General features: G+C 30.7%; 1 protein-coding gene across 4 annotated transcripts in view; it reads left to right on the forward strand.

Moving 5' to 3' along the window:
• The window catches only part of LOC108744371 (trafficking kinesin-binding protein milt), a 37,001-nt gene that overhangs the window by 14,737 nt on the left and 10,091 nt on the right, over positions 1-12,173 (forward strand). For all 4 annotated transcript variants that reach the window (XM_025976341.1, XM_025976337.1, XM_025976340.1 and 1 more), the window contains exon 2: positions 10,310-10,414. Coding sequence is in view for 3 of the 4 variants with exons in the window: in XM_025976337.1 (XP_025832122.1) it covers positions 10,310-10,414 (105 nt within the window). In the remaining variant the exon portion in view is untranslated. The remainder of the gene's footprint in view (positions 1-10,309; positions 10,415-12,173) is intronic.

The raw sequence follows: 12,173 nt of genomic DNA on the forward strand, positions 1-12,173 counted from the left end.
ACCTCTCCCAAATGTACGTGACCCAGGCGCCGTGTATTCTAACTTCAAATAGAATTTGACGTAAGCTTATTTCAATATAGAGGACGTACCACTGTTACATTTGTTGTTGTTATTATTATTGTTACCTACATATACGTGTGTTAAAAGCATAAGTATTTACATGTAATGATTATGTGCGTAATGTACCTATCTGATTGTTCGTTGTGTTCTGTGGCCAGTATCCACATGAGTATCAATGTCATTTTAAAAAAAGCGCAAACTATTTGGAACTGCGTTTCGTTTGTTACTCATTTTGTTTGGCACTCAGTCTTTGGCTCGTACGCTATTTGTTATACGAGGGTATTGGACCTGTTACACAATAAAAATTGCAAGAAAGATGTATTTTAGTTGTTGTGAGAACTGATGATTGTGAATTTGACCCTGTTAAATTTTTTCCAAGTAATGAATTTTCCGTGTTCTCAAATATTATGTATAAACAAAATTGATCTATAGAGATCAGTTTCAAAACTTTTAATTAAGATTCTTTTAGTATCTTACCGAATTTGATTTCAATTTTTTTGGTTGTAATTCTTTGGTGGTGTACTTAGTGTTATTATCATTTCTAAAAGTAGGGTAATGTTGTTGTTTTTTCTTTCGCGTTTTAGTGATGGTATTTCGTGTATTTTTCTTTACAAATTGCTGATGAACACACAATTTCCTTTGGAATTTTCTGTTGTCTAATAATAATTGCTTAACTGCTGTAATTGTAAATTTATCAGCTAAAAACTGTGTGGTATATAAGAATCAGGTATTATCCTTAATATTGATGTATGTTCTCAATTAATTCTAAAGTACCTTTAGTCTTCATTTTTTGTTCTTGTTACATAATAAATATATGTAATTTTAAAGGTGACTTTGGGAAAACGACTGGTTTAATGTTTAAGTGTTTTGCGCCTTGAAAATTTTTTAAACAAATATACAAACATATTTAAAGTAAAGAGAAATGATAGGTATCGTACACGTTTGTTTAAAAGTACAAATAAGTATGAGGTGAATGATTCAAAAGGTAACGGTTCAAAATAAAGCAGCGTAATTTTTATTGGGACATCATTTTGTCAATCGCGCAGCTGGTGTCGAAGAAGAGAATCTTTTCAGGACAGTTGAATGTGGATATAACTAATAAAAAAATTAATTGGAAGAGACGTTTTTACAGACACCTATTATTATTATTTGAGTTGTGAAATTGTTTTTCGTACTTATTCAATTAGACTGGCATTATTGCATAGTTGATTACTTTTCGTAATTAAAATTGGTTTCTCATCTTTCACATCGAATGAAATTAATTCAAATGTTCCAAATCGGAATATATATATGTATTATTGCTAAAATTGTGTTTGCAACTGCAACTTTTAATTATCTATTTATTTTTTTAAATTTCTTTGTTTCGAAATGTTCAATTTTATTTTAGAAATTTGGAAGAATGTAATAATTTTGATATGCAAAATTGAAAAAATAATAAGGAAACGGTTTTCTTATTCGTAATATGCACATTATTATATTTATCTATTTCCTCTTCTTAGGGAAATCGTTTTATTTGACCTTCATTTTCTCGATTTAAACGTTAGGTACTTAGCGGCTAAATTACTTTAATGTGAGTATGTGAATAAAAAGAACAAAATAATTGACTACTTATAAGTAATTTCCGTCAGATTTCTTGTTGACGTGTAACATCAATCAGGCGACGAAGAGCAATTTTGAAATAAAATCGATTAGAGGGAAAGCAAATTTAGAAGAGAGGTCAAACGGATTTTCTTTTTGTTTGATTTTTTTTTTTTGGTAAAAGGGAGGTAATGTGTTAAGAAAAAATGAGCGTACGTATAAAAGTAAATTTTCTTGCTTATTCTGACAATGTTTAATGTAAATTCGTGCATTTTGCTGTTGTAAAAACTGGAGAGTGTTTAAAAGAAAATGTACCGGCGTTTAAATCTAGCAACGCATGTGGTATCATGGTGGCAGGAATATCGAAGTAAGATTTTTTATTGATTTTTATTGATCTGCAAACGATCGGGGGCAAAGATACATTAATTAACATTATATATATATATTCTCAGGAAGCCTAGATAAAATGTATTAGATGTTGCTGGCGAATTTAAATTAGTCCATGCTCCAGAATTGGGTTTTGATGTTTATATATACGTAGTAATTCTTCCGTGTTAATTGAATGTAACCTTTTATTGGGTTTTCCCACTACCAACCCTTTGTGTTAATATGAATGTCACATCTAAGCTAATTTCTATTCTGCCTCATGTAATAAAATTAATGAAAATTGGAAGAAACATGAATTGTTCTTTGAAGAAGTTTGCAATCAAGACTGTAATAGTTTAATTATACTGCGAAGTCATAAATCCGTTTATTGCATTATATATTTCTAAGAAATATATCTATAAAAGCCTAATTTACACTGCAACTGCATTTTCTGATGATTTAACAGATAAATCAACAATACGACCTCAATAACACTTCATCATTTGCGATTTGTTCGTGATTGATTGTTAGAGACGTCAGAGGGGTTATTGATTTTATGAAAATTTGACGATTATAATTGGTGTAGGATTAGTATGATATTTAGAACTATTATTTTTACAATCGGTAATTTTGCAAGTTTTTAATTTTTTTTTAAATAGATTGTAGTTGTGCCTTTTTCTATTTGTGAATGTTCTAACATTTGTGTTTAAGAATACAGAAATAATGTATACACCTAAAGTAACTTGTTCGTTGAATAGATTGTTGTTCTGGTAATAACGAATTTTCACGAAAAAATGCTGGAAAATATGATGATTCTTGATCTACTTCAATTTTGAAAGCAAACTGGTCACTTTCCAAAATTAGTAAAGGCGAAAAACGCAAAATATAAAATATAGTGGATGTTGGGGCATAAGCTTATAATTTATTGCAAAATTGCAAATAATAATCAGTAAGGATTTGTACCTAACGGTAATTGTGAATTCCGATGGAAATAGAACTCTTAAATAAGAAATGCATAAAATTTAACGTTTATATTANTGTTAAAGGGTTTATAATTTTTTAATTTTTTGCGATTAAAGTTTCATGTAGAGAGCTAAACGTCAGCCAAGGATCTCGTATGTCCAGCAATTTACTTTCGAAAGTAATAGTAATTATTTAAACATAATGTAATTAATTTGTTTTTTTCGGAAATTTTGTGTTAAAACTTCTATTCTTTTGCTATGCATTTTATTGTAGAGTTACGAAGTTCTTGGCGAAAATTTTAATTTGCTTCCAACAATAAAAAAAAAACAAAATGATTTTGAGTAACAAAAACGTAATTGCACACACGTTGAGTCACTTCTGGTTATTTTATTTGGCTCATGTTCTTTTAGAAGTTATCACCTTGAAAATCGCATTGTGCTTTGCATACGCAAAAGTAGTTTTATGTTACTCGACTCTGTCTACAATTAGTGTAGTTGTGGTGAGTTGGATTTTTATCTTTTGATTTGATTGAGAACGTTTGCATCTTTGTTCTAAATTTGTAGTCGGTAAAAAAGGATTAACGAAAGTGGTACGTAACGCTGCATATAATGTAGCTAAAATATGGCCTTTTCGGATTAAACTGGGAGGGAAATAAAAATTGAAAATTTATGAGACTTGACTTTAAGGCTTACACTTCTTCTGCCTTTTGGTTGTGATCAAAAAAAAGAGCATGATGAGTTTACCACAGAAGCAAATTTTTTACATTGTAATATATTTAAGACAAACATTAGGTATTATCTTATGTCACAAGTTGATTTTTTATAAAACGACTATGTAAATGATGTCTACTGATAACAGCGATAGCAATCACCATATGACTTGATCTCTGTTCATATGGTAGTATATTATTAGTGTATTTTTAATCTTGAGCTATAGGTATTTACTTCAAGTATCTCTAAAAAGTATAAAATATATGTGTTTAATGGAAATTGCTAGTGGTGAGTAATTAATAGATTTCAACAATTTAGTTTCAAAATGTGCCAATACTTTAGGTACATTTTTTATTTTTGGAGCAGTAGGTACTTAAAATTTTTGAACTCAGGTCAATATTATTATAGGTTGTCGTTTTCTAATTTTATCATCGCTCCCGTTCTAAATTGTATCACAGCCTCTGATAGACAAACATTCATGTCAGCCAAAATATGATACGTACATAACTTTAAAATACCAAAAAACTGCTTTAAACATTACAGATTGAAGAATGTAAATTGACGAGGTTCCATGTAAGGGTTATTTTGGCCAAATAATTAACATTGGTTATATTTTGCTAAACCTCGATGTATGTACAATTATTGAGAATTTTATCGTGAGGACCGACTTTCGAAATTGTTATTATATTATTTACTTTATTAAAAACTTTATTGTCATCTCATATTGCTTATGTAAGTATTTGGGATTATGTGTAGTAACGTTCTGAAGCAGGTTTGGATCTTTTCGATGTTTCTGAAAATAGGATTGCAAAAAGTTTTTCTAATTTCCAAATGTCTGTCAAGTTTAGACACCCACATCACAAAATCGCAAAACGATTAAATTTAGTGTTGTTTTACTGCTAATTTATTGTTTGCCCCATTCTCTATATGAGAATTAGTAACGGCTAAAAAATTGTTTCCGAACGTAATCACTTTATAATTTAGTACCTCTTAAGTGCTTCTGGAAGAATTACTATACTTATATGGGTAACTATATCCGATACGTTGTAAAATTATGTTTTAGTCCCTCAAGCATTTAGCTATTACACCTGCACCGAAAGAACACTGCTTAAAATACATCAATAGGTTTGAAAAATATTGCTAATACTAGAGTAAGATTCCTTGACGTTACAAACAAAATTATAGTTAGTCACTAATTTTCTGGTTGCTACCGGTGTATACATATATAGGTTCGGATACACGTGAAAAGTTGTTATTTTTCTGGATGGAGTATTGTCAACTTTGGTACTTTTTGGTCCAAGAACGAGAAATTTTGTTTGCACTAATAATATCTTACAAACATATTTATTAATTTTGAGCATTTTTCGGTGTAGGTGTGAAAGCTGGATGTTGGTAATAATAGTTCTTTGTGGAGCACTTCAAAAGCACTAAATTATAGGGTGGTTACTTCTGGAAAGAAATTCGTTTACTAAGAAATTTTGGCGTGAGGTTGAGGAAGGTACAGTAGAACCTTGATAAGATAAAGACCAAGGGAAACGTAAAATAATTTGAGTTATTTAGGTTTGTACTTGCTAAGGGTTTAAGTTTAACCTCTAAAATTATGGATTTCCAGTGACTTAGCAAACTCTTCAACTTTTTCCTTTAGTATAGGTCCACTAACACTAATGTTTTTACATATTTCTACACTGTCTAAACCATGTAAACAAGAAGCATTTTTCTCAATTAGGAAATTCAGCAATTCTTCGTCTTTTACGTAGAAGACTTTCTCCCGATTCAAACCACTTTTCACTGCTTACTGAGATGCGATGCCCAAATTATTCGTTTAAGTTATAGAGGGTTTTTATTTTAAGTAATAGAGGTTTTGGACTCCGAGGGGAAGGGAACACAAAATTTTATGAATTTATAGGGGTTATTACGTTATCGAGGTTCAAGTGTATAACAACTAAGGGGACTCCACTTCTTATACTTAACCCAAAGATTGCTTTAAATGTGACGTTTAGGTAAGTACTTTATCGTAATATGATAAATCATCATTATAAGGTCATCAGTCTTAAGACTGGTTGGACACGTACCTCCACTCTTTCCTATCCTGAGCTAAACTTCGCATTTCCCTAAAACTAGAACAGCCCACATCCTTAACTATTTGCGAAGAGTAATCTAATCTAGGTCTACCTCTACCCCTCCTAACTCCTGTTTCTGCCTCTAATATGTCTCTGACTAGACCTTCATGCCTGAGAAGGTGTCCTACCAACCTATCTCGCCTATTTTTTATTGACTTCCATAGAGTCCTCTGTTCTCCTATTCTTTCCAATACCTCTTCATTTCTAACCTTTTCTACCCACGATATCCTCATCATCCGCCTATAACACCACATTTCGAACGCTTCTAACCTTTTCTTTTCCGCCGCTCCCACTGTCCATGTTTCGCACCCGTACAACGATGAATGATTAATTAATAAAAAAAAAATTTGAAGCAATGTTACCTCTCCCAAATGTACGTGACCCAGGCGCCGTGTATTCTAACTTCAAATAGAATTTGACGTAAGCTTATTTCAATATAGAGGACGTACCACTGTTACATTTGTTGTTGTTATTATTATTGTTACCTACATATACGTGTGTTAAAAGCATAAGTATTTACATGTAATGATTATGTGCGTAATGTACCTATCTGATTGTTCGTTGTGTTCTGTGGCCAGTATCCACATGAGTATCAATGTCATTTTAAAAAAAGCGCAAACTATTTGGAACTGCGTTTCGTTTGTTACTCATTTTGTTTGGCACTCAGTCTTTGGCTCGAACGCTATTTGTTATACGAGGGTATTGGACCTGTTACACAATAAAAATTGCAAGAAAGATGTATTTTAGTTGTTGTGAGAACTGATGATTGTGAATTTGACCCTGTTAAATTTTTTCCAAGTAATGAATTTTCCTTGTTCTCAAATATATATAAACAAAATTGATCTATAGAGATCAGTTTCAAAACTTTTAATTAAGATTCTTTTAGTATCTTACCGAATTTGATTTCAATTCTTTTGGTTGTAATTCTTTGGTGGTGTACTTAGTGTTATTATCATTTCTAAAAGTAGGGTAATGTTGTTGTTTTTTCTTTCGCGTTTTAGTGATGGTATTTCGTGTATTTTTCTTTACAAATTGCTGATGAACACACAATTTCCTTTGGAATTTTCTGTTATCTAATAATAATTGCTTAACTGCTGTAATTATAAATTTATCAGCTAAAAACTGTGTGGTATATAAGAATCAGGTATTATCCTTAATATTGATGTATGTTCTCAATTAATTCTAAAGTACCTTTAGTCTTCATTTTTTGTTCTTGTTACATAATAAATATATGTAATTTTAAAGGTGACTTTGGGAAAATGACCGGTTTAATGTTTAAGTGTTTTGCGCCTTGAAAATTTTTTAAACAAATATACAAACATATTTAAAGTAAAGAGAAATGATAGGTATCGTACACGTTTGTTTAAAAGTACAAATAAGTATGAGGTAACTTCTTTAAAATCCATCCGAAAATAGAAATAGAAGTTTATTAATGATAATTACTACCTATGTCGCGTGTATCATTAATTGATCATATAATCTACATTTACATTATCATATTTATAGGAGTATGTGTATGTTGCAGTATGAAGTATCATATTTTAAATCGAATTCTAGCTCAAGGCTCGCACTTACTCATTTTCTTATAATAACTTTTCATTTTCTTGGTGTAAGCTAAATGAAATTGTGAATTGAGAAGTTAAAGAAAATAATAATTTAACTATCAATTTGTTTTTTCGTGATCAGTTGTAGGTAATTGTTATTAGCGAATTGTAAATTTACAAATTTGTGTTTATACAGTTTGTTTTCCACATGAAGAAAGGTGTGTATTTCTTGGGAATATAAACAAAGTATACATATAAACAACTATCAGTTTACCTGTATTTATAGTAAAGTATTGGATATTACCAGTATGTATAATGAAGTATGTTTTACTTTTACAGCATATTAGATACCGTTTGACTTTTAATTAAAATTACAACTATCTAGATACGTGTTTGTTATTACGTAAAACTATTTTCTATTACTAGGCCTTCAATTAGACTTTTATGATTCGATATATTTCTTGCTGATAACAAATTCGTACTTGATAAATTTTCGCAGAATTTATATATTTTTTCATAATTAGACGTTTCACCTTTTTATTAGCCATTATATAAGGGCAGATTTTTGATATGAAGAAAGGGGGTAACTTATTTGAAATAAAATTGCAGTGAAAATTTAACTGGGTATAATTTTTTTAACATAATACGTAGTTCTTGAAGTCGATGCTAAGTCTTTAGGTCAAAAATGGAACTAATGACGAATGTTATTTAAGAATCTTTTACCTTTGTTGAAATAGATTACATAAAATGAAAAGATGCTCATGGATGGTATCATGGTTTTCTTCAAAAACTACTGATCAATGATGGATATTCTCGCTTTTCCACTTAAAATGAAACCTGCTTCTCCATCAAGTAACTGTTGAATTTTTCAGACACTTCGTCACGCGTTTGACTTCTATGTAAAAGGAATTCTGAAAGAATTTGTTTTTACAGAATTCCTTTCACTAATAATAATTATTTACAATTAAGTGAATTATAGAAGACATGTTTTTGTTAGCTGTGGAATTATATTGTGTTCTTCTTATGATTTCACAATGGTTTGAATGGTCTGTTTTACTATATAAATAGGAAACTCGCAGTTTTTATGAAAAATAACTTTGCTTTTTACGCCAAATTTTTCTAATTCAATAGGAAATTGCGGTATGAAACGTAAAAACGTTAATGTTAAGTCAGATTGTTGGTTTTTCTATTGTACTTATGGATTGGATTTCTGATTGGAGCAACTAAGTTTAGTTCAGAGTTTTTAAAATTTCAAATTTTCTGTATGCCTTTGATACCTTGCAATATTATTCCTCTTGTTTATCGTGGTGATTTTCCTGCCTGTCTTTAAAATCTCAAATTTTGATATTGTTTTTACTGTTATTTTGGGCATTCAGCCCTGACTGGTTATAAGCTATGTCTTAAAATTATCTTGAATTGTGGCAGAAAGAATGGTTACTTTTTGTGAAACAGATTTTTGTATATAACTCTAGAATCACTAGAGATTAGACAAAATTTGTTAGGAGTTCACTGTTGTTAAGAAAAACTTGCGAGAGAGACATAGAAACAGGGTTGGATTCAAATTTGTGATTTCTTGGCTTAGTTATGATATCATATTTTCTTCCTATTATTACATATCACATTTTTTTTTGTAAAATTCCGCACCTCTCTTTCAGCATTCCTTAATCGTGAAAGGTTACTGCACCAATCCAATTACACGGTAAAATGTAACGATTTTGACCTTTCTATTATATATTGTGTACAGTACAGTTTGTTGCTGTTTGCAGTTGCAGGTGGAGATTAATATCAGATGAAAACGCGAATAATAAAATAGTTTCGTATTGTGTAGGAAATGACGCGTTATGGCGTTTCCTTTAAGGATTCTCTCTATTGTTTTTACCAACTATATTTCGTAAAGGACTTTACATATGCACCTGTTGTACATGTGCACGATACGGTTTGCCGAGTTGGGCAGTGAAAGTGCGAATAAATGAATGAATGTGTAAGAACTTGCGTTACCACAGATAGGAAAAGATAATAATGATTATGTGATAAAAATGCGGCTTCTGACCTTTGTCAATGCATCCGGAATATTTGTTTAAGTTTCTTTTCGTCATTTTGAAAATATGTATTTGTCTGATAAGAATATTTGGTAAATATTATAGAATATTTTTTTAAAAAGTATTTTAAACTGTACAGACTTAAAAATAAATATATGTACTTACGCGTTCTTATTACAAATTTTTATCGGAAGCTTTCGGGGTACAATTATCCATTAAGGACCAAAAGAACGAAAGACTACTATTTAAGTTTGGCATAAAACCGGTCGGCAGAAATTTGAACTATTTAATCATTTCACTAAACGCATATTGTGAAGTGTGTTGTTTTGCGAATTGTAATTGTTACTGTGTAACGTATTATTGAGCATGCATGATTTTCATTTCGTGCGAAATCAAAATGCAGGATGTTTTGCGCTGCGAAAGGCTATACAAGTCGTTTAATAAAGACTTAGATACCATTTTTCAAACTTTTCCTACTGAGAAACGGTTTTTTGTGTGTTTATGAACATAAATTTGAAGATTGATGAAGTTCAAGTTTGGAATAGAGTCTTACTTAAATGTAGAACGACAATGAAAAAAGCATGGAACCGTCTAATTTGATAAGCGGGTAGTAAAACGATTGAATTTTGTATACGTCTACTGTAATCGTTGTTTTAAACTATAGTAAGAGCTAGTACTGTAATACTACCGCAAACGAAATTAAATTTTAACAGTTTATTATTTTTCCACGTTTCGTACTACTAGTAATTATGTTTATTGCTGTAACTAGAACAATAATAATGCGGCGGTTTTTGTTTTTCATTTTCCCATTGTGTGTAGAATCGATCGATTTTATGAACAGTTGTAATATAAGAGAAGTATAAGTGGAAATGTGTGTTTCTCATTGCTGCCGATAATAACGTTTAATACGGTTTTGTTTTTCTTTACAGAGGTCTGCAGTGGGGAAACAGTTCCAGAAGTTGAAATCATTAGCTTACTCGAGGAACAAATCCCCAGGTATAAGCTGCGTGCGGACACCCTCACAAAATTTGGCGGTAAGTAAACTTTTGTTTCACTTAGTAAAATATAAATATGTAATTTCATTGATAACCGATTCATTCACAAAAATAGTAAAATAGTATTGGCTTTGGTCTTTGGCGGATACCTATGAATAAAAACCAAAAACCGACAGCTTCTATTATATTCGTTTACAAAATTTTTCATATTTATTTGAGATTTTTCGGTTAGTAAATTTCAGAGATGTGGAGTGATGCTATATAGGTATTCACCGAATACAGAAATTCGATATTTGTCGCTATCATTTTATTTCTTTCACTAGCGAAAATGCATAATTTATGGACTTATACTAATTTCCATTTGAGCTTCTTGTAAACAATCCTGTAACAATCATCCCAAACGATATAGGATTAGGAATCTTTTCTTTTCAAGTCAGGTAAAATACTGCTATCAAAATTAATTAAAGATTTTGTATGCAGTTTGTACTACACGAAATAGTTAGATTTGATCTGCTTATTGATCCGAGTCATTTCTTTTTCTGCATAATTACTTGGCGAAATTGAATGAACAATTTTACGAGTAACTAATAACATCAAGTACCTATATTGTTTGTTTTGGTTTGAGTTGCGAAAGAATTGCCACGCAGTAGAGTGGAAAGATTTTTTCGTTCAGCTTGGTGCTGACTTTGCCTTTGTTTTCTCCGGCGTCGGCATGCAGATGAATTATCGCGATAAAAAATAATGTAATTGGTACAACCAACAGTCATTGTGGGAAATTTTAATTGTGTAGTTGTAGACAAGATCTTTGTAATGATGCGATTCATGACGAAAATCACGAAGGCGTTTTCATCGATAATAAGTGATTGGTAAGGTAGTTATTAAGTAAAACAATTTTGCTTGGATTAGGTCATTAGGTTAAAAGAAAGGCACCACAGCAATAGAAGCAACAAAAATTACTTTAATTTAACGTGCATATTAATGAACGAGGAATTGATGAACTAGTTCACCACTTCATCAGAGTAGCAATAATTTAAACACTTCTGCATCGGTTTCTAGCAATTCAAAATCAGTGCTCTGAATCTTTAAATTTTATTTTTTTCCATATCTAATGTAAATAACAAGCGTACCTTTCGAAAGAATTTTTGAAACTGCATTTCGTAACGAAGAAAAAAACCGCATATAGTCAAAGGAAACGCAATGAGGCAAATAATTTGTTTTATTTCTAATTCAATTTCGAATTTTTGTGTATTGTGGTTGTAACCGCAACTCTAACCGTGAAAATTCCGTTTAAATCTTTAAATGACGAAGTAAAAACCACTAGTGGCTTTGTTTTCCACATATTAAATTTTGTGGGCGTAAAATTGTGCCATTTAGAAATTAATTAATATTGATGTACTTTGATGGTTGAGTATCTACAATTGTTGAGATAGCGGCAGTTACCAGAAAGAGAACAATATGTGAAGTTATCCTATAAAATTTTATAAATTTTTGCGCATGGTAGGGGTGCAGGAGGACAGGAGGGGGTGGAAAAGTTGCCAAAATGAAATTAAAAATAGTTTTTCATTAATTATGTATTATGTAGGTTTTATTCTATGGAATAAGGTAAAAAATTGATTTTTTTAAACCACCTTACATAAAATAAGTTAATTTCCAATATTTCCATAATCAAACTTTTAACGATCAATATATTGAGTGAATTTTCTCATGTGAAAAAAAAACATTTTATTAAAGAAATACTCCAATGTTGCACCCTTTGATTAAGGATTTTTTAAGGACTAAGGATAATCAGATATGACGC

This window comes from Agrilus planipennis, unplaced genomic scaffold (genome assembly GCF_000699045.2).
Source record: "Agrilus planipennis isolate EAB-ADULT unplaced genomic scaffold, Apla_2.0 scaffold17, whole genome shotgun sequence".
In the NCBI taxonomy this organism is placed as follows: domain Eukaryota; kingdom Metazoa; phylum Arthropoda; class Insecta; order Coleoptera; family Buprestidae; genus Agrilus; species Agrilus planipennis.